The sequence below is a fragment of the Paramormyrops kingsleyae genome, chromosome 8 (assembly GCF_048594095.1).
Source record: "Paramormyrops kingsleyae isolate MSU_618 chromosome 8, PKINGS_0.4, whole genome shotgun sequence".
In the NCBI taxonomy this organism is placed as follows: Eukaryota; Metazoa; Chordata; class Actinopteri; order Osteoglossiformes; family Mormyridae; genus Paramormyrops; species Paramormyrops kingsleyae.
In genome coordinates, this window is record NC_132804.1 from 25,828,127 (window position 1) to 25,854,580 (window position 26,454).

At 40.5% G+C, this 26,454-nt stretch overlaps 3 protein-coding genes across 8 annotated transcripts in view; all 3 read right to left on the reverse strand.

Annotated features, from left to right (window-relative positions):
• Positions 1-1,872: 1,872 nt before the first annotated feature.
• Positions 1,873-3,279, reverse strand: LOC111837490 (uncharacterized). Its single transcript, XM_023799603.2, has one exon. The coding sequence runs from the start codon at positions 3,139-3,141 to the stop codon at positions 2,455-2,457; it is 687 nt and encodes a 228-aa protein (XP_023655371.1). The 5' UTR covers positions 3,142-3,279; the 3' UTR covers positions 1,873-2,454.
• Positions 3,280-7,647: 4,368 nt separating this feature from the next.
• Positions 7,648-21,575, reverse strand: LOC111837492 (ras-related protein rab7-like). Its single transcript, XM_023799605.2, has 6 exons — positions 21,230-21,575; positions 13,472-13,533; positions 11,796-11,922; positions 11,170-11,388; positions 9,504-9,632; positions 7,648-9,280 (listed from the first exon to the last, which is right to left on the reverse strand). Exons 2-6 carry the CDS (start codon positions 13,522-13,524, stop codon positions 9,188-9,190), a joined length of 621 nt encoding a protein of 206 aa, XP_023655373.1. The 5' UTR covers positions 13,525-13,533; positions 21,230-21,575; the 3' UTR covers positions 7,648-9,187.
• Positions 21,576-24,201: 2,626 nt separating this feature from the next.
• The window catches only part of slc4a8 (solute carrier family 4 member 8), a 45,527-nt gene continuing 43,274 nt past the window's right edge, over positions 24,202-26,454 (reverse strand). For all 6 annotated transcript variants that reach the window (XM_023799589.2, XM_023799586.2, XM_023799588.2 and 3 more), the window contains one exon: positions 24,202-26,187. In XM_023799589.2, the coding sequence (XP_023655357.1) occupies positions 26,172-26,187 (16 nt within the window). In that variant the 3' untranslated portion in view covers positions 24,202-26,171. The remainder of the gene's footprint in view (positions 26,188-26,454) is intronic.

Genomic DNA, 26,454 nt, shown 5'->3' on the forward strand with positions numbered 1-26,454 from the left:
GTGTTCAGTTTGTATTATGTGACAATGTGAAAAGCTGTGGTGGAGTGTCCAGGTTAAGGAGTCTTATGGCCTGAAGATAGAAGCTCCTTCTGAGTCTCTGTTTTGGCTATAATACTTCTGAGATGTTTGCCTGATTTCAGCAGCTGAAACAGACAGTTACTGGGGTGAGACGAGTCCCTGATGGTCCTGGTTACTCTGGTCCTGCATCTCTTGATGTCCTGTAGAGACAGGAGCTCTGATCTGGTGCAGCATTCTGCCGCACAGATCATTCTCTGCAGGGCTTTATGGTCCTGGGCACAGCTGTTACCAGACCAGGATGTGATGTTCTGTGTCAGTATGCTTTCCACAGCATCAGAGTAGAAGGTCTTTAGAATTGTTGGAGTGACCCCAAACTTCCTTAGCTGTCTCAAGTGTTAGAGATGCTGCCTTGCCTTTTTGGCTGGGTTTTTATATGTTCATTCCGTGTCAGGTCCTCAGATGTGAACACACAGGTATGTAAAGCTGCTCGCACTCTGTACTGCAGTCCCGTTAGCATTGAGAGGGGTGCTGCTATCTCCTGTTGAAGTCCACCAGCAGCTCCTTAGTTTTGCTGATGTATAGTTGGAGGCAGTTTTCCAGACACCACAATGCCAGGTTCTCCACCTCCTTGGTGTAGGCTGTCTCATCATTGTTGAAAAATAAGCCCAGCACCAGTGTCATCAGCAAACTTTATGATGGAGCTGGAGGACTAGATATCCAAGACCAGGAATGAGCAGCCCTGGTTTTAATGCTCACGGTCTGATACTTAACTTTATCAATACGGTTTAGACGTGTAAGATACGACATGAATATTGATTAGTGATGTGTGGACTGTTTGATGCTAAAACATTAACTTTCAGGTCCTCCCACAGCAGTGTTAGGTACTTTGGTGGGTAGTAAACTTAAAAATTTCTTTATGTTTAAAACTTGCCCTAGAATATTCTGCCAAAAGGTTAAAAGATTTAAAGGAATGCTTTTTTATTTAGAAACTATAATGGCTTGTTTTACCATGTCAAAGGATCAATACCTATAGATGCTTCAATAGAATTCAAATAAACCCTTCATGAGTGACCCTTGCCAGTATATTCATAAACCTGAATGTAAAGCATTAGAAGTAAAAATTATCTATCTCAGATCTTTGGAATGCAGACAACCTTCTCCCTTTTGTTATGGTGATTTAATGGTCTTGTAATTGCCTTCAAATACTAATATGTCAACTATTCTGATTTGGAGAAAAAGATAGTATTTGGATACATAGGTCACAACATACAAACTGTGACACTGATCGATATTGAGTTACTTCAATGTTCTGTATGAGGCAAAAAGCAGTACTGCATGCAAAATACACTCCAGATAAACATTATTTCCAATTGGTCATTGTTTACTTTTCCTTTTTTTACCAATTAACTTGAATATGTCTCCTAATGGACTGCTTAAAATATGAATTACAAATTTTACTCCTTAAAATATCCTTTTGTCAGAATTCAATTAACCAGAACTGAGTGGATGCATTCTTGAAAGTATGATTAAAATCACAGATGGAAGCAGTAATATGAATTCCAAAGCCTATTGTTACAGGAGAAAATTGTAAATGTGGTTTTATTGCAATACTTATGGCCAAGAGACTGTGACCAATGCATAGGAGTCAGTAATCAGTAGGAAAAAAATATGAACAGTAAACAATGAAAGCCCATGGTGGCTAATGAGTTGCACCTGTATCATTAGGCTGAAAAATACTGGTGATCCAGTCATCACCACTAAGAAATATATTAATAGGTATGGACCGATTTACCCTTAAAAAAGTTGCTCTGATCCAGCATGTGATGTAATAAGGGCACATAAGGACATGGGAGGTAAACAACTGAGCCACCTTTATTTTATAAGCATTCCTCAGTAAATAAATGCTTTTGAAGAAAAAGAAAAAAGTGATGGCATACAGAAAAACTATATACACGATGTGACTTCTTGGTCCCACGCACTGTGTTCAATCTGTTACTAAGATACAGGAGACAAATGCCTAGGGGGCGTCGCCCTCAACGCAACCAAAACAACCCTCCCGAAAAGTGTTACGCAGTGCGATTGAGCGCATTAACACAAGAAAAAAAAAACAACCAAAATTTTTTACATCTCGGTACAAACGACAGTATGCAATAGCCACCTAATTTGTCCTTAACACGTCATAGAAACAAAGTAAACATTCCGGCATAACGTTTTCTAATAAGCTACTACAAGGCTTCAGATGGTTAAACGTCTGATTACTACCGTAGATTTAGCATTTAAATGTTTAAATATATTAGCAGGCTAGATAAATGCAAAAAAATAAAATTAAAACAGTAGCACTAAGCTACAGCTGACGATCAAATACTGAATATCTGCACGACCAAGACACATCAGGAGGTGAGCATAGTCCCGATTCAAACTAGCAAGTCACGCTCATCATTTCGCCCCTCTTGTCGCTCTGGTGCTCTTTGCTTTTGGTACTTTTGGCACTGACGGCTTGCTGGTCTTTTTCGGCTTCTTCACCTTCTTCGAGGGGGCGGCGGCCGGCTTCTTTGCTGGCTTCTTTGATTTGGCCGCCTTCTTGGTAGCTGCAACAGCCGATTTCGGTGGCGGCTTCTTTTTGGGACTCGCCTTCGCCTTCACTTTCTCGGAGGGCTTTTTCGCTTTCTTGGATGCGGGCGCGGAGCTCTTAACAGCTTTGGATGGCTTCTTTTTCTGCGCTGGTTTTTCAAACTTCTTCTTGTTGAGTTTGAAGGACCCGTTCGCCCCAGTGCCCTTCACTTGAATCAAGGAGTCATTCTGCAGTAGCGCCTTGATGGAGTATCGCAGGTAGGTTCGTCCATTCTGCTGGTCAAACCAGCTAACCTTCTTAGTTTCGTTGTAGATCTTTGCCAGAGACGAGCCGTTTCGCTCCCCCAGTTGGCGAATGGTGTCAATCACCAGCTTGCTGTATTTTCCAGGCTGGTTCTTCTTCTTTTTGTTTTTCTTCTTCTTTGCTGGGGTGCTAGTCTCTGCACCGCCCGACTTTGGTCTCTTACTGGCGGTGGCTTTCTTCTTAGCCCCAGCAGAGGTGGCCTCGTCAGAAGTCGAGATAGGGGCATTCTCCTGGTCATCGGCGGCCATGGTTAACCACAAATTTTACAAATTTAATCAGATGCTGTAATTATTCACGGGATTCCGTGTGTGTCAAGTCAACAGACTTCTGCAGCACCGCGCCCGTTAACCGTGATTTGAAAAGTCCTGACCGCCGCTTTGCAGGCGCGTTTATACATAACCGACACGCGGACCTGTTTGGGAACAACAACACACGCCGCTACGGCGTGTGCAAGGTTGTGCTTTTTGTGGTTTGTTTCGACTCAATTTTCTTAAACAGGGAACAGTTACCGAGGAATTAAATAGATCAGACCTGATGCATCGATGATGCCTTGTGCGGACATATACCAGATAAAACGGTGAGAAACACCACCCCTGAGAAAATAGAGAAAGTAAAGCGTCCACACCGGGTTTCCAGCAATAATCAGGATGGGGGCACCCTCTTCAGTCACGAATATCCGAGAAAATAAACAAAACTTTTTCAAGTGCGTGGTACGTATCGACAAAGGGGAGTTTATTTGGTATTATGTGACCACATTTGTCCTTATCAGAGCACTGGGTGTTTTTATATTTAAAGTTTAATTTGTTTCAAGTAACACAACAGACGCCCTCGCGTGGCAGCTCCTAAGCATGCTGACATAAAATTGTTTTATGGTCCCGTTACGCCTTCATGCATAATACGCATCTAGGTAATGTATCTTAAAAATAATAATTAAAATACGTAGGATGATTTTACTATATAGTTATAATTTATTTAATACACAAAAAAGTGCGGGGGTGGGATGGGTAGTGCAGTTAGCCCAGTCACGCCCTTGCGGGTGCAAGATATCAAAATGCTTTAATTTTAAAATCCCAGCTGTGTATTTCTCTAAAACACCGTCATAAAAGGCCACAAGTTAGGTCTATGGATTCAAGCAGTATATCAGTAAAATTCATACAAAATAACTCATTAACTTTTGTAAGGCCTAAAAAAAACGGGCTATTACATCTGCAATCTTCTGGAAGATTGGTCTTGTTTTCGTTTAGCTCACTTATCAGGTTGCCTGATTTTTTTCTAGTGCGCTACAGTGCCCAGGACGCCATCTTCTGAGGGGGCGCCAAGTTAGCAAGCGAGCCCCCCCCCCCCCGCACCGCAGAACCATGACACGGGCGCCACATGAACTTAAATGGGCACTGTTCTGCCGTGCTGGTTTAGAGATTGTGTGATTTAGATTTATTGACACGCTATAGTTCACACAAGTATGAAAGGTAATTGAAATTGATGCAAGCTCCTAACAGTTCCGTATTACAAAATATTAATGTAACCATTACAATGAGAATATGGAAAAACGAATGAGAATAAAAGAGGCGATACTATGCTTATGTTTCCTCTAGGAATGATACCTTTGAATATCTTTATAATCTCCAGGACAGTTTTATGGCCCATATAGACCGCATTGAAATAATTTTCCATTTAAGTATTGGTGCTTCATTTTTAACCATGACTAACGTCCCGTATGTAAAGTATATCTCGTCCAAAATCTAAATTTAATTTGTTCTATATCCGCTAGAGGGCGAAAGTGATTCGCATGTTAAACGCTTTTAATAATAATGGCGTACTACGCGCTGTTTGCTACCATTTCCATGTTTTAATCAATTCAGTATCAATGCGTCTACCATTTTAATAATTATACAAATTGCATTTGTGGCCTTGTGTAGAAATGGTCTTAACTCTAAATTGATTTTAAATGTGTGTTTTGTTCTTGTACTTGGGTCGTTTTGTTTCCGATCTGCTTCAATCACAGGTTAGCTCGATGATTATGGCCCATCCGTTGAAACAGGCCCGGGCTTAGGTGGGTGGGGTTGCACGTCATGGGAGCCCGGTTGAAGTAATTTTGTCCCACCCACGAAAATTATGCGTGGCAGGCCAGGCCACTCAATAAGGAACCCTGTGTTTTTTTCCTGGCTTGTAAGTATTAACCTGGTTTTTCTGTTAATGTACAACTTTTATACATGTCTTAGGTCTTAGCACTGTTGCCTCACACCTCTAGGACCAGGGTTCAAACTGTGATTTTTGCATATTCTCCCCATGTCCTCTTGGGGCTTTCTCTGAGGACTGTGGTTTCCCCCCACGATCCAAAAACATGCTAATGTGCATTGGAGTTGCCAAATTGCCCATAGGTGTGAGGTGGGCTGGTTTACTTTGCATCTGCAGCTTCTGGGTTAGGCTCCGGACACTCGTGGCCCTGAATAGGATGAAAAGGTACTGTATAGAAAATGAATAGATGTAAATTTTGTGCTTGTAGTAATTGTAGTAGCATTTCTAAGGGGCCTTGGACTGCTGCCTGGGTCATTGGTTGGAGCCTGGGTGTGGGGTAGTCTAGCCAAAAAATTATTAATTTATTTTTGGCAACTCAACCAATGGGAAACAAGGCCAGTAATGTATATTTCTGTGTGTCCTTTGTTAATGCTGTTGTTGAGGGTTTGACAGTCAACTTAAGGCTCAGACCATATATATAAACTGTAAAGAAAACCCTAAGCTTAAACCTAACCTTAATGAAAATGTTAACCCATAATGGTAATGTAAACATATTTCCCTAATAGAATAGAATGCCTTGGCCATTGTGCACAGCAGGTACAAGGAAATTCAGTAATGTTAACCCCAATGCTAGCCATAATCTTACCCCTTCTGCCAAACTCGATCTTAACATTAATTGCATACCTAATCTTAACTTTATCCTTATTCTCAACCCAAATTCTAATCTAAGCCCCAACAACTACCCTGTACCGAATAACAGCCATAACCCTAATCCTGGCAAACCTAACAGTAACCTTCATTTTAATTCAGATTCCACCCTTAACTTTAATACCAACCTAACGCCAAACCAAATGTCAACATTAACCAGGACCACTGAACCTAACCTAAATTGTCATACTTACCCTCACCTTAGTTTAACCCTAATCCTTTATTAACCCTGTAACCTTAACCGTAAAGCCTAACCGTAACCCTGTTTCACTGCCTTGTGTTTTGACAGATGTATAGAAACATGTAATTTTGTTTATAAGAATGGTGAACACGTATTTCAGGTACAGCCTTTATGATGTATTCTGTGTGATGGACCAGTAAAATCACAATAAACTTCAACTAACCTTTTTAAATCCATGTGGAACATAAATTTTGGAACAACCGAACAGATTAGTTCATGCTGATAAATGTTGAATTGCATTACCTGGAACATGATTCTCCACCTCCAAAGGTAACAATATCCTCCTAGCTACTGGCTCAGTCCATGTCCCTCAGTCCATGTCCCTCAGTCCATGTCCCTCAGTCCATGTCCCTCAGTCCATGTCCCTCAGTCCATGTCCCTCAGTCCATGTCCCTCAGTCCATGTCCCTCAGTCCATGTCCTTGACCACTCACCTAGTTCTGGTTGCCATAATAATCCAAGATGTATGGGGTACAAAGCACACTTTAGCCTACATGGCACTTTGGTCTAACATAGGGCAATCAATCACAAACACAGGGGCAATTTAGAGCTCCCAGTTTCATCTGAACTGCATGTCTTTCAGCAGTGAGTGAAATTAAACACTCCATATATACAGAGCTGAGGCCTCTTCAAACACACATAAACAAGGCAGAGAGTGTTTATGCTACACACATAGCATGCTGGGGTCAGTACACGCTTAGATGGTCAGATCATAGTTCACTAACTACTGATTGATTCCCTTGTCACAAATGGTGTTGCTCATCTGCTGTACACACGCATACAACAGATTAAGTAGATATTTAATATTCAGGAAAAAAACAAATGTCAGCAAATGGCATAAGAATTGCTGAGATTCCTAGAGCTATAGCTAAATGTGATGGTCAGGGGTCGACACCATGGCGAATTCTGATGGACATTTTGATCAAAATGCAAATATTACCATGGACATGGTAGTTAAGAAGTTAGTGTATATAGTATTTTTTTTCCTCAATAACATTTTACTTTGGACAGGTTGACAATCCCTGGTGAAGGCAGGACCCCATACAGTATATTTCCCTTGACTAACATCAGACATTGTAGTTTTTGTTTTAGGCCTTGCCACTTGATAGCAAATAGGTTTCTACCAATCGGCTGTTAGGACAGACGGCACACAGTGCCCATGCCTTTCTGCACTGGAGAGGCAATTTGAAAAACTCATGATGTTGATGATTTTACTTCAAATATAACAGATGTATCAGATTATCTTAATGCCACACTACAGTTAAACATTACGTAGTTTTTTTCTATATAACTACATTGTTTTACAATTTGTGTGTTTATCTTGGAATGGACTGACATCCCATCCAGGATGCACGGCGTTCCCTGCCTTGTGCTTCCTGGGATCAGCCTGATATTGCAGATGAATGTATAGGTCAAGCTACAGTTGATTATATCCGAATTCCTCATTTATAAATACAAACTTACTAAAATGCTTTCTGTATCCTACAATTAAACCATGAAAATGAATATATTACTTTTTTGGTTTACTGTATGTCCTCCCATCAAGTAAAAAATAATGATGTAAGAGAATATTTATTCAAGAACATTTTATTATTGTTACGTTGAAACCCAAATACGTGTTTTAAACAATGTAACTGGTTCTGTATTTTAATACCATGACAAGTCCTGACAAGTTTTCATTTAATTTCTCCCCGAAGTATTTCCCCCCCAAACTTGTTTTCAGTTGGAAAGGATTTTTTTTTTCTGTTAATGCAATTAAAATTTCTAATCTAATAAGAATTGTACACGTATAGACCATAAAAGGTGATCAGATTGGTATCAAGCACTTAAGAAATTTGCCAACCTGAGCTATCAGCATAGACAGGGAACTGGAAGAAGACAGCGGGACTGATTGAACCACTGATCGACTGATAGATTATTACAGACTGCCGTGGGTCTGTACTGTCTTGTAATAAGACAGAGTAGAACGTAGTAGGGCTAGTCATACACACAGAACTAGTGGTAAGTAGTATTAATATTCTAGTAACAATCACAACAGTCCTATTGGATGCTATTTCCCTGTGGGTTCTGTTGATGTTGTTTGCGGTGCTTCGCCTGGTGTAGCACAACCCTTTGATCCCAGGTCAATCAGTAGCAATCGGAGGAGGACCAAGATGCCTTCGTATACCCAGAGACTCGCCACCAGGACTCCGCAGAGAGGAGAGGGTGGAGGAAGGGAAAACAGGCGTGTAGGAGAACAGGCCTTGGCAAGGCGGAAGAAGAGCTGTTTGCAGGTGCTATTTCCACAACAGTGGTGGGACTGCGTTGAGTTCACACAAATGTTCCAGGAGAAAACAGGTTTAAGCAGCAGCTGACCACGTGCAATCCCCCCGAAATGAAACGTTTTTATTACATTTAGGAGTTAAAAAGTGCAATGTCCAGTGCTCCCAAGCCAACAGAAGTGTACACATTTAAGAAAAGTAACGAGGGGAATTTACAAGAGAACCGCAGAACAGCGAAGTTCAAAATGAAGCTCAGGCAGATGTCATTTTTTAATAAATACTTCTTGTTAACGTTAATCAAATCCTTCAACACTAGAAGTGAATGGTGTCTTAACCACAAAGCCCCAACCCACTTAAAGCCTTATGCAGGAGATGTCTCATATATTGGGTGAAGGGGTAAACATTTGTACAGTGGTAGGGATGTGTGGAATCTATCAGTAATGAGGGTGTAAGACTGGGATTAGGGCTGGTGCTTACTGGACTTGTAGGAGTTTGTCTCTGTGTGCAGGCATGGGTGAGAATGTTGCATCATGTTCCACAGGGGATTCCAGCTATTCTAATTCTAGAATTCCAATAAGCTACTTCCGAAGACCGGCAATTGTTTGGACAGTGGGACTCGTGGGTAGGGAGTGGGGGATATTGTACAAAGGCCAGAGAACACAGTAAAGGTGCCAGAGGGCAATGTTTCCCAATCCAGTCCGTTGGGACCCACAGTCGGTATATGTTTTTGCTCCCTGCCAGACAGTACACATGGTTGCTCTCTCCCAGCAGGGAGGGAGCAAAAACGTGGGCTGTCCGCGGGTCCCCGAGGACTGGACTGAGAAACGCTGCCTTAGGGGACCCAGCATCTTCAGCAGCTGCAGGGCTCTGAGGGCTTGCTTCGCTCGTTCCTGTCCAGTTTAATGGGTTCTGGGAACTCGTTGTACAGCTCCACTTCAGTCTCCTGATGGGGAGAGACAGGGGTGATACCATAATGGATACAGGAGGTTTCGATAGAAGACTGACCAAAAAGAAAAGATCTGAACAGTAAAGATTACAAAGCTGACAATATGTTTTTGTTTTCTTTTTTGCTTTGCAAAACCTTAAATCTGCTCACAGTCCATTTCCCTGATGCTGATGTCCCGCCCAGACCTGGAGCGTTTAAAGCCCCCGGGAGTCCCCCATACCTGCTTCAGAGCGTTGCGTGCGATGGTCTGAAAGGCCTGCTCCACATTGATCGCCTCTTTGGCACTGGTCTCGAAATACGGGATGTTGTTCTTACTCTGACACCAGGCCTGCGCCCGCTTTGTCGTCACCTGAGAGAGACGGACGAGCCTCAGTTTCCGACAGGCGTTTCGATTTGGGTTCGGACCGAGCATGCATTCCTCCGTGTAACGATCTCTGACGTGCTGATGGATGCACCCAGACAAACTAACAGTTCTGATCATTCAGCTGAGGAACAGAATAGCAACAAAACTTACAAATGTCGCATGTAGCTACTGGTTTCTATGGCAACAACTCATATGGTATTAGCGGGAGATTGCATGTCCCGCAGCTCAACTTCAGTAGTAATGCTGGTTGCAGATCAGGGTTGGCTCCAATCTGAAATGCATTCATCAATTCCAATCCAAATCAGGAAATGGAACTGGAGTTGGAATTTAAATCTCCCAGAAATTCAAATTCAGTTCCAGTTTTGTTTCCCATAGTTTTTTTTCCAATCCCAACTCCATTTCCTGATTTGGATTGGAATTGATGAATGCATTCCAGAATGGAGCCAACCCTGTTGCAGATTTAGTTCTTTTTTCCCACCAATAATCCAAAAAAATTAATATGCTCTCAAGCTTCAATTCTCATTACCTCGATTACATAATTAAATTACCATTTCACAGGTCTACAAGAATATAAATTTTAAACTATTTTAAAACATATTTTGCTTTTTAGTAAAACATATAGCTTATTGTTCTTTGGAATTTCCTGACAAGCAGGAGCCGCAATAATTATTGATTCAATGATAAGAAAGCATACTGAGCATATTACATTAAAGAGAAAAAAAATCATTAGAAAGTTTAGAACACGCCCAAATTAAATGCTAATAGGCTAATTTCTCATAGCGCTGCTATAGATAGAGTCTGGCAGTGTGTCGCATGAGTCAGTCTTGTGACCTTCTTTTAGAATAAGGACAAAAAACTAAGACAGTTCATGCAGAATCACATGTACAGAAAGTGCCATATTAACACAACGAACACCTGTGCAGCTTGCAGTCAGACATGCTTTAAGTTAAAACTAATCATGGCTAAATTAAAGTATGGGGTACTGGATGGCTTGGAGTGCATTAACCCACTTATACCAAAGTTACCGCAACTTTGGCCTTCATGTTTGTACTTAATGACATTATTTGCAAGTTTATGAGCCGAAGATGCATTTATTCATAGTGACACTTTCTTCTGACAATGATTAAACATTTCTGTTTAGTTTCTATTGATTTTAAATTGTGTTCTACTTCTAGAATTTTAAATGATGTTACAATTAAAGATTATATTAGTGCCGGCAAATCGACACCCTACTGACCAATCAAATTCAAGATTTCAGCAGCGCAGTGGTGTAAAGTCTTGTGAGCTGTTTCTGGTGGTGTATTCGTACTTATAAAAGCTTGAGCAAGTTCAGAGTTCCCTGCAGTTGACCCAGGGAATTACGAACGAAAGGTAATGAAGGTAATGAGACGAGAGGTAAATTAACAAAAAACAAATACATTGTCACGGTGGGTGGTGACGTGGTGATAACGATTCCCGCCGAGGTGTTTCAGCCATGTCCGTGAAGGTCACAGGCCCAAGTGCCTTTTACACGAAAACCCACCTGCCTGTTCTCTAGGTCTATCTTGTTGCCTAGAACCACGAAGGGGAAGTTCTCTGGGTCACGGGGGCTGGCCTGGATCAGGAACTCGTCCCTCCAGCTGTCCAGGGTCTTGAACGTGTTGGGCGCTGTCACGTCAAACACGAGTACGCAGCAGTCGGCGCCACGATAGAAGGCCACGCCCAGCGACTGGAAGCGTTCCTGACCCGCGGTGTCCCAGATCTGAGGAAGGCGGGGCAAGAACTACAACTAGACACGCAACAAGCAAGGTGAGAACAAAGGAGGCGGAGCCTCTGGGGGCATGAGGGAGAAACTGAGAATGCTACAGAGTGCAAGAAACTCGAGGCAGCCACCACTGGCTGACATCTCCAGGTTTTTGGGGAAGGCTCCATCCTACATTTTGGCATGCTTTGGTGGGCCACACGCCAGGGGCAATTCTAGGATTTTTTGTAAGGTGGAGGGCATAAGAGGGGCCATAATTCATACAGAGGAGCCAACCTTATCATTAGCCAATTATATGTTGTGAATCGGAGTGAGAGGGGAGGGAGTACTCCGGGGGCCAATCAGCTTTCAATTAGTGCCAGTGCATCTGTGACCTCGCCCCTGTATACACAGGGTTCCTCCCATACCTGCATAGTCACCAGCCTGTCGTCCACCATCACCTCTTTCGTCAGGAAGTCGGCTCCTATTGTGGCTTTGTACTGGTTGCTAAATTTCTTATTCACATACTGATTCATCAGAGAGGTCTTCCCAACTCTGGGAAAATGGAGAAAAACCGGAGTGGGTGGGGCAGGGTAGGGTGAGGCAGGGTGAGGAGAGGACAATTATGAGAACTCCCATACTTGAGTCATTCCCAGTCCAAAAAAATGTTAATTTTACTACAGGAAGACAGTGACCGTGGTAAAATGCATTAAAGGAGAGAAAGAGGACAGGACAAATGAGAGGAAAGTACAGAATAATAGAGAGAATTACAGTCATATTCTATTCTCTCTCTTTCAGAAAGCTGTTCCGTTTGGCTCAGTTGATACAGTTATCACAAATGTTTCTAAGAAGGTCCTCCGCCGTTTTACTGTGAGCACTGTGTTCATCTCTAGAACCATCTCAATGTCAAATACAAGCTAAAATAATATGAAGGCCTTCATGATCGGAAATTGCATTAAAAATAAACTATATTAAATGGAATCTTTAAACTGGAATGCCTGATTGTTTACTATAGCAGTAACTAATTTTACAGAGTAACATTTAATTAGGTAAGACAATGGTACAAGCTAATTAATATGGGCTCACCTATACAAGATACACATACTGAGATCAGCAGACTGGAAAAACTAGTAAAAAAAATACTATAAATACTATATAAATTTATACTATAAATATACCATTTTCCCTCGACATATTCACTCTGTCATAACCATCCAGTTGACAGCATCATAGACTGGAGGAGAGAACCCTTCAGTTTCACCAGAACCCAGCCCTCAAACCCGGCCAGCACAACATGAGCTGATCGGCGTCCTCACTCCCGCAGAATAATGTGGGTCAGGGAAGCCCGCTCCCAACTTAAGGGCACATGCTGACCAAATACTACAAAATGCTATGATGCTACAAATGCTACCACACTGGAGGTACATTCAGCCAGTGATTAAACAGCATATGTTTAACCCATCATGGTCAGCACTGCAGCTCTGGAGGGTGGAGTGTTAACTCTTCATGCCCATCACAGCTCAGCATATGGCAGATGATAGCGGAACATCTCCAGGAGCCTCACTAGAATACCGGCCTGCTTCCAGGTCAGCTTGCAAGTGGAAAGGTGACATTTAACAGGCAGGGTGCTTTGGGGCGAGGATGGATGGAAGTCAGGAGCTACTGGACTTACGAGGTGACATTTTAAACTCCGACACCCTGTACGTGACCCTTTGGTGTACAATGGACACAATCGCACACTTGCTCAACAAGCGATAATCTTGTGGATTTAATATTAACACACTTGGGCAAGACCTTGCTAAGCCCACCTGTCGTCCATGGGGCGTGTGTGTGTGTGTGTGTGTGTGAGAGAGAGAGAGAGAAACACAGACAGACAAACAAGCACAGAGAGGGAAACAGACAGACAGGCAGAGAGACAGAAACAGAGAGAGAGAAACACAGACAAAAAAAAAAACACAGAGGGGGAAACCCAGACAGGCAGAGAGACAGACAGACAAACAGACAGACTGTAACAAGGAAACAATAAACTAGACCACAATCAGAAAGGCCGAAGGTGTGCAACCTCCAGAGAACAGATGGGTACAGAAAAAAGTGCAACACTCACCCAGAGTCTCCTAGGATGATGACTTTGAGTAGCACTTTCTTTCGGGACGTCATTCTGACACACTGAGGAAAAGGCAGAGAGAGAATACGTCAGAACCAAGGGCTCCAGAACCGGACACATGCAACTGTTGTGTCAGGCTACTGCATTGATCAACACTGTCAATGAGATGAGTTAATCCACTGAATATAGTGCCATATTATGATCTTACTATATACTGAGGAGGAGAAAGGAGGTTCTATCCAAAAAAAAAAGCAAACAGAACAATCCCAAGTGGATGTTGCGTACATGATTCTCACAACATCTGAACGATGCTTACTGCTTGAGTGCACAACTGTATATTACACCATAGCTTTTAACCATTTCCTGATTCCAGCAAATATAATTTCTATTTGATTCTGACACCAAAAAACCTGGAGAATGAAATGTTGGCTGTAGAAGATGAATAAATGCATCTATCAATGCATTTAATAGCTTAAGACATTCCTGTATGGTAGATTCTGCATCTTTAAAGAATCTTCATTATTGCATATGACAGAATGCTTTTAAGAAGTGTGTAACAAGCACACCCACAGACCGAGTCAAATCCTACAGGCTTTCATTCCCACATTCTCCGTTTCACCTCAGGCTGCTCTACAGTGTGCATTCAGCATGATGGCCTGATCTCAGTCTCAAGCAAGTCATGTGCTCCTGGCTGCCAGTCACGAGGAACATGGCGTGTGTGCGTATGCAGGCAGACGGGCAGGCAGGCACATGAACAGGCGGGAGATGCCCAGGCACGCGCCAAGAAAACGTTGCATTCTTTATACATTCGTTAATGCTGAACAAAATCGAGTCCTCGTGTTCAGTAGGGTTCTGTAAGATCCACACCAATCAGACCTCATTTGCAAGGAGATATGCAATTGAGCACACAAAGGCTTACTCGACTAGTAGCTATTTGCTGCATGACTGCACAGTTGACCATTTCCCCAAGAAACCGTGGCAACCATAAACATCTGGCCTTATCTGGTCCACCTCATTTGTGATGAGAGGATAGACTGACTGGAATCTAAAGATCAATCAGTGGATACCAGCAGCATTTTATTGTTAAATCTTATCAACACATTTTGCCGGGGAACAGTGACAGGAAACAGAAGAAAGCCTTGCAGTTCTCCTTGGCCTTTGATGTAGCTCATGAAGCAGTTAACTCATGATGCCACATGAGAACGCAAGCCACTCCAGGGCTCGCAAAATTTCTAAATCCCTGCTAGCCTTTCTTTAGATTTTGGTAGTCCCAAAATGAATTTTAACTAGCCCAAATAAAAAAAAAAGACGACAAAAATATTTTCAAATAAAAAATTAACATTTAAGTATATCCTAAAGGCCATTCTTACCATTTCACATTAAGCAAACCAGCTACTATGAGATAACATTAACTGGCCACCAGCAATGAACTGATGGCACAGCAGTCATTCAGTATCACAGACATCAAGGGAGAGAAGCAAAAAGAAACCGATTAACAATTTGCCAATTTGCTTACTTGCGATCAAACCAGATTTGTTGTAATAACAACAGACACAGCACTATAGCTTTAACATTATATTACAGAGCAACGTGATTGTTTAGCGTTACCGTTACATGATGAAAATAATGTAACTATAAACAATATATTATAAATGAAGAAAAATAAGTACAAGATTTTTATTTGTACTTACGCATGAATACACTGAAATGTTTCGTCCACGCTTTTTCCTCTGCAATATTTGCACCCAGCCAGAAATCAAGAAATTACACCGCCAGACTTTTAGTTGCTTTCTTTTGCTTCAGTGTTATCCATGCCATTTGAAAAAAGACGGTTAATGATATACTTTTAATTTGTTTCCATTTAACGTTTATACAACGTCATTTTGCATCACCATATGCAGTATACTGAATACTGTACAACTTGTGTGATAAAAAAGCTGTATTTGACTTGTTTGGTTTAACGTACCTGAAGTAGTATATTACCATGATCGACAATGCACCAGTGTTAATTTTGACAGCAAATTTTAATTTAGTTTTAGTCATAGTCTTTTGACTAAAATGTAATTTAGTTTCAGTCATAATTTAGTCATCTAATTTTAGTTTTAGTCAGCTAAATATCACAAGATTACAGTAGACTAAAACTACAGTTGATTTAGTCGACTAAAATTAAAAGTGCAAAGTGTCATACTTAAAGTTTCCCTTCAATTTCTGAATGTCATTATGTTCACCAAGATAAAATGAAACCAATGTTAAGGAATGGTTTTAAGGTCTGACTGTGCAGTACACGAATACAGATTTCACTCTTATTTGAAAATATGTTTGTTTACCCGGAAACTGAGTACTGTAAAATCAGTAGTGCCATTAGTGCAAAAATAAAATCACTTCAAAGAAAAAGTGCATAGGCTATAATGCCACCAGGCCTGCTCTCGCTGAATATTAAAATAAAAATATTAAAATAAATATTTGTAATATTTTTATTTGCTATTGTTCGCTGTTAAATGTTTCACCTGAAATTCTCAAATATCTTCAAAGAAAAAGACCAATAATGGTCTCAGGGACTTATACCCATTATCAAGAAAAAAAAATCCAAACATTGAAAACATACTTCTCAACGGAAGTAGCAGGAAGTGCAAACATTCGATTTTAGCATTTTCAACAGCAAAATAATTACCTCAAGGCTACAATTCTATTAGTGTATAGAGCCAACAATAAACTCTCCCCTCTTTCAGGTGATTTCATGTTCGTTGAAGTTTCCACTTTTTAACAACTGTATAAAGTAATGTTATTTGTTATATAAATCAACTCAGGTGAAACAAAAAAATGTACGTTTTCAGGGTTGCCAAATCTTAAGCTTCTGGTATGATACGCTTTCAGACTCAATCTTACGGCAAATCTATTTTATTCCATTATAAACCTAAAATTAGCTACGTCATAAGTGTACACGGTTAAATACAAAAGCAGACTATTTACATGGTAAGAACTGTTACATATGTGTGTAGACATCTCGAATTGAAAATCTCACTCCAGCCTACTGGCTGAAGTTGGCAACCCCGCGTTTTATTTGAGATAAAAAGTAAAATGTTCTGTTTTCGCCTGAAACGGCTCGTCATTCCGTTTGTGTTGTTACTCCGACAAATATAAAGCTAATATGAGAAAAACACTATATTTTATAATATGTTTCGAAGTAATATGACCGCCCTTATCCTGCTCCAATTTGCATTTGAAGTGATAAGTTCGTATGTATTTCTATTAAAACGAGACTTTAATTTTATTACCGGTGTGGGATTATCGAAACCAATACTTAAATCCATGAACACTGAAATATATGACATAGAAACGATTGTATTAGGGTTTTACGGTTTAAGTTAAGCACTTTATTCAAACATGTACAATTTTAACATTTTATATCTCATTTTGAAATACAGCCCTACTTTTAATATGTCCTTTTAAAACTAGTAAATGAGAAAACATTATCCATATCGGCAGTCATACATATATGTTCAGCTTTATGTCACGTGACAATAAATATTGTCAAAAAGTTTTTGTACTGAATTAATTGATTTGACAGGTATTGATTACATGCAATGCTGATCCAACTATAATAGGCTACTGAAATATATACCACACTAAATAGTTAGACATTACGATCTTCCTGATCTTTGCTTCAAGAAATATTCTCTAACTGGACCTCTTTAAATTTTAGTTGAATAACCCTGCCTTACACAAACTGCATTAGATCTGATTGTATCTCATCTCTGGCAAACATTTTCGTCTCGTTTTTATTCGTTGTCGAAAGTGTCAATACACTTTGTCATAGTCTTAGGCCTCGCAAAATCATTTTTATTTAGTTATCGTCTCGTTTTAGTCTGAAAATAAAGGTCGTTGACAATAACGATAACGGAAATTTTTCGTTAACAAAATTAACACTGCAATGCACCAAGATGGCGGCATGAGGCAATCGCACAACACTCCTATAAATCAGGCTTTAAGCATACACTTCCTGGTGGACAAACCATCTTCATGATCAGCAACTCATTCGTTTGGTGATCAAAGTTTTTCCTCCAAATAAGTCAAGTGCAGATAAGGCAAATAAATGAGGGAATTTTATTGTACTTAAGCCTGTTGGGCGGATTGGTTACATTTAGGTAGCCTAAGAGGAAAACTTGATTGTTCTGGGACATTGGGTTAGCAATTTTGCAAGTCTTGCACTCTCTAACAGAGCCCCACAAAGATCCACAAATCCAGCAAGGTGTGAGCAGAGTGTTTCCACCCAAATACCATCACCGTCATGCAATGAGAGCTCTCACAGCGGGAAAAAGGACGTGAGGAAAGAGCATGTCGCAGAGAACTGGCACATTGCTGGCCAGGCTGTGGGTCCACAGGGACTGTGAAGAGGTGGGGCCAAGTTTACATCACCTTCCTCTGGACCTGGCCAACTGCCACCAAGAGGCAGGATTGGGTAACACATATACTGCTTGCCATAAAAATTAAAAACAACATTTCAGGAAGGACCAATATAAACAGACGGGTCATTCTCATATACACCTGCACACGCGCATAAGCATCTTCAGTTAATAAACAGCTTATTTTCAGGGCTTGGATGGAAACTGGAGCAGGAAGAAAACATGTGGAGAGCTTGCCAAGTCTGCCAGGGACAGCATGCCATCTCGAATGACGGGGACTTTATGATGTTGGCCGAGCACATGGCCTACAGTGAACAAAGCCAGGACAGCACATGCAAAACGACAGAATGAGATGGATGTAAACAGATCCCAAATCAAACAGGACGGTAATAGTGGACAAGGGAACGTCCTCAAGATTAAAAGAGACAACTTAGATAAGGCCACATCAACCACAATATCATGGCCATTGAAACTGGGGTAGTGGGGGCCATATTCCACCAGCAGTATCCTCCCCGAAAAGACTGAAAACACAAGACAGAGAATTAACTTCACACTTCAAATGTCTGACATTACTCAGTGGAAGCACTAAAGCAGTGCAGCTGTACAGTTGATAAGAATAAAGGCTTTGTTCAGCCAAGCTCCCAAGGGATTTCCTCTCTTACAGCACGAGGTTCAGGCGATCTTGCGCCCCATCTCCACGGAGAATCTCACCATCAACATTTCTTCTGCTGTGAAATCATCATAAAACCACAAGGCTCGTGAGTGAGTTCCTCATTTCATGCCTTCTAACCTCAATTCACCCCCACCCCACCCACGACAAAGCAGATAATTTCATGAAACGGTACACTGACTTCATACAATCAGACTGCTCTACTGTAGACACCAAAACCATCTGCCATAATGAAGGAATCTAACAATCAAATTGTGTTGTATTTATGTTAAACAGTTCTGCAAAATGACTAGTCTTCTAGGGATCAAATAATCATTTTAACCAAATGCCCATCATTTGAGTTAATTCCTTAAAACTATTTTTGCACCCACTTCAACACCCCCCACCATCCACCAATCCCTAACTGGTCACTGGCAAGCTGACACAGAAACTTTCTTCCCAATGTAAACCACAGCAGTTGACATAAAATAGAAACACTATCAAGAAAAAGCCTTAAAAACCATAGCTACGAAGACCTCTGCAGGTACCATTTCCAGAAAGACAGATGAAATACACAGCTCTGTGAAAGGACATCATCCATATAATGCTAGGTGACTGTGTCAGCAGGTCAACATCACAAGACCCAAAAATTACAACAACCAGAAAGGGAAACCAAAATACAATGACACGGTTACCCCGCCACCCTCCCAAAAGAATGAGGGCACCCATGTCACATGACAGATGATGGACATATCAGTGCAATGACTCAGCAGAACTGACAGAGCAGTGACAGATTCCTTGTGTGTTTGCCATCACACACTTCCTGTACCCTGTAAACATGACAATTGTTGCAAAACAATTTAACTATTCCTTTCAGTTTATCTGATGAGTGTTGCTTGTAAATCATCTGTTTGTGGGCCCAAGAAGACCCAATGCCATTGGCTCCGAGTATTCACTTATTTGAACACAGCAAAGCATCTGCTGTTATTCCACAAAACAAAGAGGTTTCAATCTTATCAAGCTAATTACCTTGAAAAGTCCTTGATTCCAGAACACAACTCAAATGCAGAAGAAAATGTAAATAATAATAATCAGTGGAATTCCCATCAATGAAATTCCGGAAAATGTTTGTTTTAGAAGATATTTTGTACTGCACAATCTGTCTTAATTTCTCACCTGGTGAAATAATGTTTTACATATAGTATGTACATAGGAAACAACTGTACCAGCACACCGGCGTCCAACAGAAACCAATGGCTAAGGTGTACATGTTTGAAGTGGAATTTCCAGTGGGGCACAACGTCAAAAACACATGACTGCACTCCTTAAAGTGAGCATCCTTATGCCCTGGGAAAACAGACCTGAAATATCTTGCAGGAATGTCAAACTACTACCCCATGGATGCAACACATTTTACGAGTCTTTGCCAGTTTATTTTGGCATCGTTCCCCTGTATTGTAGCTCCTGTCAGGAATATAAGGCTCTCTCATGATGGTACTGTAAGGACGACAGATCCATTAACTGTCACATCGCTCCATTATGGCCATCAGCAGAACAGCAAATTGACCCTAAAGTACAATCCATTTAATTATCATAAGATACCAAAAAAGATATCCTCAGAACAACTTCTGACAATTAAACTGACTTAAATTTTTCCGATGAACTCCTATTTTTAAAATTCTGTCCAACACTCCAAATAACGAGTTTAATATCCAAATAGATCTTATTCACCATGGTAAAAATGCACATGTATATGGCAAATTATGGTGCCTTAGATATGTACCACGACTATTGAGCAAGAGAGTCGGATTATTACTTCTTTATGCACGCATAGCTGCCGTATCTAATTTTCCGTTTATTCCGTATTTAATCTGTAACCCATGACATGCGGATCACACGGGCCAGCTTGGCTCCTACGCAAACTCCGCCTGCTTCAGCATTTCCAAAACCACAAGGCCCCCCACATCACCATCTACCCCAGTCCAAAATCATCCCGAAAAGTGACAAGAAAACGTTCTGGCCCTTAAAAAAACCTTTTATAATTCAGACCTGCAGGCCTGTGTGATGGTAAAAATGGTCTATTGTAAGCCGGCCTTCTGCTGTCCAGTTAACCAGCTACTGATCGCGACGGGATCATATAAAAAGCGGCTATCTGATTTAACTTAAAATGACATTACCCCGTATCTTACTAAAGCGAAGATATAATAATGGTCATCTTGACTAGGCTTTGTTCGTTTACACCGTTGACAGTCAGCCAGGCGAGACAAAACCATCTATTTTAAGAAAAACGTGGTGTAAAATAACCTGCGCTCGTCTTTGTTGCGCTAGTCGTTGCTGTGGAAGGGCAGACTTGCCATTTAGTCATTTAACTTGTGATCTGACAGGGAAACGGGATGCAAAGCCCAGCATACAAATTGATCAAAGCCGAGCGTTCGATCTTTGCAAGACTTTCTGTACAAACAGCGTCTGAGTGGCGCGGCCCTGCCATGCAACAACCGGCCATAGCAGGTCTACACTAAGGGTACCATAAACAGCCGTGTTCATAATGAAATCGTGCCCTGTGGTGATTTTATCTACATGTGTATATAGTTTTCACCCGAATAAATTGCGTGGTGCATTTAAATATCGATCCTGATATTTAGGGTGCAAATGAGCAGGGCGTCTATCGCATCTATATTCGTCCAAGTCTTTCAGAAACTCACTTACCTTATTATTCCAGCGGTTCTGGAATGTACTATATTTTTCACCGTAAAATTTTCTCTGTTTTAATTTACAGCCACAATTCCCCTTCTTTATTTTGCCGTTAATGTAGGGAGATTTTTTTTGTGATGGGCCGGTAATCAGCGGATAAAATATGTTCCTCTTCACTTTCTTCTCTTTTCGTCAGTCTCGTATTCGTCCTGCGCTGCGGAACGTTTAATATGTAAACATAAAATATGAAGCGTTTTCTCCCCAGCCTTGCTATATTTCTATCACAGTACTAGAACTGTTCTTTCTTTTTCTTGTTCTCTCACTTCCTCCAAAACAACCCCTTTGACACTGACGTCGTCGCGCACGCATTAGGCTCCGCCCGTGCGTCATGCGTAAGACCTCGCCCATGCCTGCTGATTGTATTAAGATAAATCTTTTATGCACAGGATATATGGTAAGAGCATGCTATTCATTTTAATGTAATTTCAGTCTATATATAGTTAATCGCTATTACTGAACTGGATATTGATACGATGTCTCACATTGAACATTAATATTTTTATTTATCCATTCCAAAGATGATTTGTGTTTCACCCTATACACACACATAATGGTCTATTCATTCACTTATTTCATTAGTTGTCATGATGAGCCATGGAGCGTATCCCAGACAGCACAGGATACGAGGCTGGGGTACACTATATGCATAGGACGCCAGCCCATTGTACATGTACTTTCTATGGCTTATCTTGAGGCACCAATTAACCTAACTGCATGAAGGAAACGAGGAACATGGGGAGAACATGGAAATAACATAAAACAGAAGGCAAACATCCCAGTAATGCCATTGTGCGACCCCCACAGAATGCATATATTTTTCAAAGTATAGTAGACATATAATAACGGTTGAGGTTAGCTATTAAAATATTATGAAATTAGTATTTTTAAATACAAGCAAAAAATTGTAAGCTATTTTGTCCTATACCCAAACTATTTTAGTTCGACTGTGTGATAAAAGTGAATATTTTTATTGTCTTAATTTGATGTTGAATCCTTTAGAGTAATTCCCTTTTCTTAACAGGTCATGTATAAATTGCGTAGGCTATGTAAGCTGATTTGACACTGGAACAAAACATCTCAGTGACAGTGTTTAAAAATTGTTCAATTATTTAAAGTAAATTATATATGTCCTTCACAATATTTAGAAGTAGTACAATTTTACAACTCTATACATAACGTACCTGTTTTTTCATTTACCTTCATATGTTTACTTGCATACAAAAGTTTTTGTTTGTATGAAAAAAAAATGTTTTTGAGGTAAAAAAAATAAGTAGGGGTCCATTTAATAACAATAACAATAACAATAATAATAATAATAATAATAATAATAATAATAAGAAGAAGAAGAAGAAGAAGAAGAAGAATAGATACTTTGTGTTTCTTGTGTGTATCCTGGCTATCCGTCCTTAAATAATAAATGATGAAAAGCCAAATTTCAGGATTTAGACGTAGTTTTCGATGTTTACATACCATATCCGGTACTTGCCAAGCTTTAGTTCTTTACAGTGACGTAGCTATTAATTACCTAGGCCTACATGACACTGACGTACTTCACCACCTTTTAGGAGAAAGGTTTGTCCCAGCACACAACCGGAGCTAATTAAAGAAGTGAAAATTGTAAGCATTATAATTCTGGATAAACAGGGCCGTGCAGGTGGGAAGATGCTCGTCCGTGGGGAGTGGGTAAATATTTGCTGACTGGAACAGTCAACCTTGGCAAAATTTGCGTGATCGTCGGTGATCGAAAAGGAGCACTCATGCAGGTCTGCAGAAGGAAATTACTTTAAATCGTTCTGCAAAAGGGGCAATTGCTTAAGCCCGCCCGCGCCTCCCATGGATATTCAAATACATCTATTAGAATTATCATGTATTAGATATTTAATATTTTCTCCCCCATATTAAACATTACTATTTAGATATATAATTTAACTTAATGCAGTTCATGCCTACAGCTATTATTACATTATAATTGGCATTTTTTAAGCAGGCAACATCGACACGCAATGAATAAAAACAGGCTTTGCTTATTTGTATATTTTTATTTATTATTTTCAATATCCCTATAATCCAAAATTACAGTATGCCTACATATAAAACATATATTTGTTTATTAGTTAAAGAGATACGTCATCCATTCGCCCAGTCTCATCCAAACAGTATTTATTATGACAGCGGACTCGGCTAAATTACTCAGACGACACAAATGTCTGGCACACCACCGGAAACAAGGTAAATTAGGGCAGTTGAATCGTCAGATCAGTCTTTGGTCAAACAATCTTTTACCCAGTATGTTTATCTACGCCTGTCACGATGCTTCCATAATTAATGCAGTCTTGTCTCTTTAATTGTGAACAAAATGGCGACATGTTCAGATAGTTGGCCGATAGTTTCAGTTATAGTGAACACTCACTCAGCGTGATTAGACTTTCTTTTTTGTCTAATAAATATGTCCGTTGTTCAAGGTTTGCAGAAAAGATAAATACTACTCTGTAAGCCTTTAGCACACGGAGCTAACAGTAGGTACCACGGGGTTGCAGTAAGAGGTATTTTTTTGGGTTCCTTGGTTTTTTTCAGATGGATCTGACCTACAACAGATACTTCCATTTTATGAAAGAACAGTACGTGTCTGATTAGACAATTATTAAATACAACCTCAGTGAATAACCTTATGTACAATTGGAAACTCCACGAAATAATTTAGTCTTAGCATCATTACAGCAGGCTTGGGAATGGGTTAAACCGAAAAAGGCAAAGACAAGAGGAGGTAAATGGGACACCTTCTGACGTCCGTTTGAGTGGCGGAGGTTCTATAACAACACTGACAGCACCACACAGGACAAAGCGAGACTATAGCACTGCAAGGACAGCAAACCGCACAAAGATATACGTTTTAAGGAATAAATAACAAAAAAAACAGCACACAACAGTCATTTAGAGTATAGCTTTAGTGTATCATTTCATCTGAAAAATCACAACACATTCCCAGTGGTGGTAAGGGTTTCCCTCCGAATTTCACTTAAATTTGGACTCCCGGATCACAGCATGTGTCCATGAATAACCTAGCAGGTCTGTGCAGGGCAAGAGTAGGTTGGCTGACATGGACAAGACCAAATACTCCCCCTACGACAGCTGGAATATTTGGGGCAATCGAGAAATCGACCGAAACCTGTTCAAATCTCAAAACGTACAGTCCTACACACCCATAAATAAACAAATAGATAAATACATAAACGATCTATTAAGATGTTAGCCTGTAACATTTATAAATTCTCGCTAAATCGCGGATGCCCCTCCCTGTCATTGCTTGAATGGGCAATCAAACTCAGCGAAACTGCTCACAGTTATGGCTTTTAAGACGCATCGTAGAAAATGCATTCCCCTCTTACACGGCATCTCAGGACCTCAAAGTATTTACATCTTAAAATGTACATATTTCATATAACTCTGTTGGTGGGTTCTTTTATTGTTGCCATCACGTTACATTTTATGTTGTATTTACAGCGGAAACCAATTCCTGAAATATTCTTATCGCAAAATAAATTATTATAATAAATAATTAAAAAATTAACTTTCATAAAATAAAAATATTCTTTGTCTCTATCTACATAAAGTGCTACTATAAATTAAAATTCTTAGACGAAAAATGTACCAGCACTTTTTCTTTTTTTTTGTCTAGATCTGTCTTGGAATAAAGTGACACACATTAAAGGTCATGATGCAAACCAATAGGACAGAATTCATCACTGTTCCCCTGGAGGGTGGAACACCTGGGGCGGTCTGGGACTGAAACCTGTCCAAATTTGCTGCACATTGCAGATAACTTTAATTTCCAAGAAACACTTATAGAATACAGGCATTGGTGGAATATCAGTGGAATGTCACACTCTAATTTAAGTATATTGCTGTATTAGGCTCACAGATGTAGAACGACACATTTGCTAATGTGTCTGGACTTTGATTTTGGGCTTTATTATTATTGCTTCTCTCTAGCCTGATGATTTTGGAGCCTGCCACATGCATCCTGAATGCCATGCAATGCAGCTTGAGGACAGAAATGGTGTTCTTTGACTTCTGGGTAGTCACATGATTTCTCTCATAGTTCCACCATTTCCCTCTTTCAAAAACATTCTAACCTTAAATACATCTTTATAGATTTTTTTCCTTTGATCATATATTTAACTCAATACAGTCAAGGATATACTATGTATTTACACTGCACGAAACACACCGATTTAAGTCAGATAGGTAATGGAGAAACAGATCTATATGATCGTTCAGCTGTTCACTTATTGGTCTGGAATGAAGCTATTCTAAATGAACATCACCATCACCATAATAACAAAAGCACCAATAGTACAATAAAAAAAACAGGAGATAGAACATTTAAAAATAACCAATAAATATACAACAATACAAAAAGGTTGGACCACCACTTCCCACACTGCTACAGTACAAAGCTGTGCTGCTGTCAGTGACTGGAACGGCACGCCTGCCGTTTGGCGAGGAACGAACTGGGCAAAGATACGGCAGGAAGTCTCGCTGGAAGCCTCTTCTGTCAGACGGGGGGGATGGATGAGGGATGGGAAAACGTGTCAGTGTTTCGAGCGGACAGACTGTGAAGGATCTGTGCGGAGGGCGGCTGAGTAAAATCCATAACGTAGTGAACAGGAAGTTAAGAGACAGGTATTAGAAGGATGGAGAGTCGTATTGGGGTTGTGGGAGAAAGGTGTAGGCTGTAAAACACAGACAGAGCTTGATTGGATGTTTGTGAGCAGGTGAGAGCTGTCAGTCCGGCCCAGAGGTCATCACTGCCGTGGTAAACCCTAGCTCGCAATGGCCTTAGCCCCATGGTGATTCCACAAATCCCTGCACCTGATGGGGTTTCCTCTCTCCTCTGTTAGTCACTGTCATTCCTGCAGGGACAGGAGATGCCACACGCACAAGCACACAAACAGACAGAGAGACAAACGCACACAGATACAGACAAACAGACACACACATATACACACATAATTAATGTACCATAATTTACCCAGATATGGAAGACTACTGTGCCTGCTGTTTGCCAATACACCACCCTGTTCCAACACACACTGGAATTTGCAAGATTGTTCTTTCCCCATCAAGGATTGTTTAATAAACAATTAAGAATTACTTTGCAATTCTCATGGTTATAAAAC

Coding starts and splice junctions, on each gene's coding strand:
- LOC111837492 (XM_023799605.2), bottom strand. CDS start 13,524: ATGACGTCCCGAAAGAAAGTGCTACTCAAAGTCATCATCCTAGGAGAC. Junction 11,389..11,795: donor ACAGGCTGGTGACTATGCAG/GTATGGGAGGAA, acceptor CGCCTTCCTCAG/ATCTGGGACACCGCGGGTCA. Junction 9,633..11,169: donor TAGACCTAGAGAACAGGCAG/GTGGGTTTTCGT, acceptor CGTCTCTCTCAG/GTGACGACAAAGCGGGCGCA.
- LOC111837490 (XM_023799603.2), bottom strand. CDS start 3,141: ATGGCCGCCGATGACCAGGAGAATGCCCCTATCTCGACTTCTGACGAG.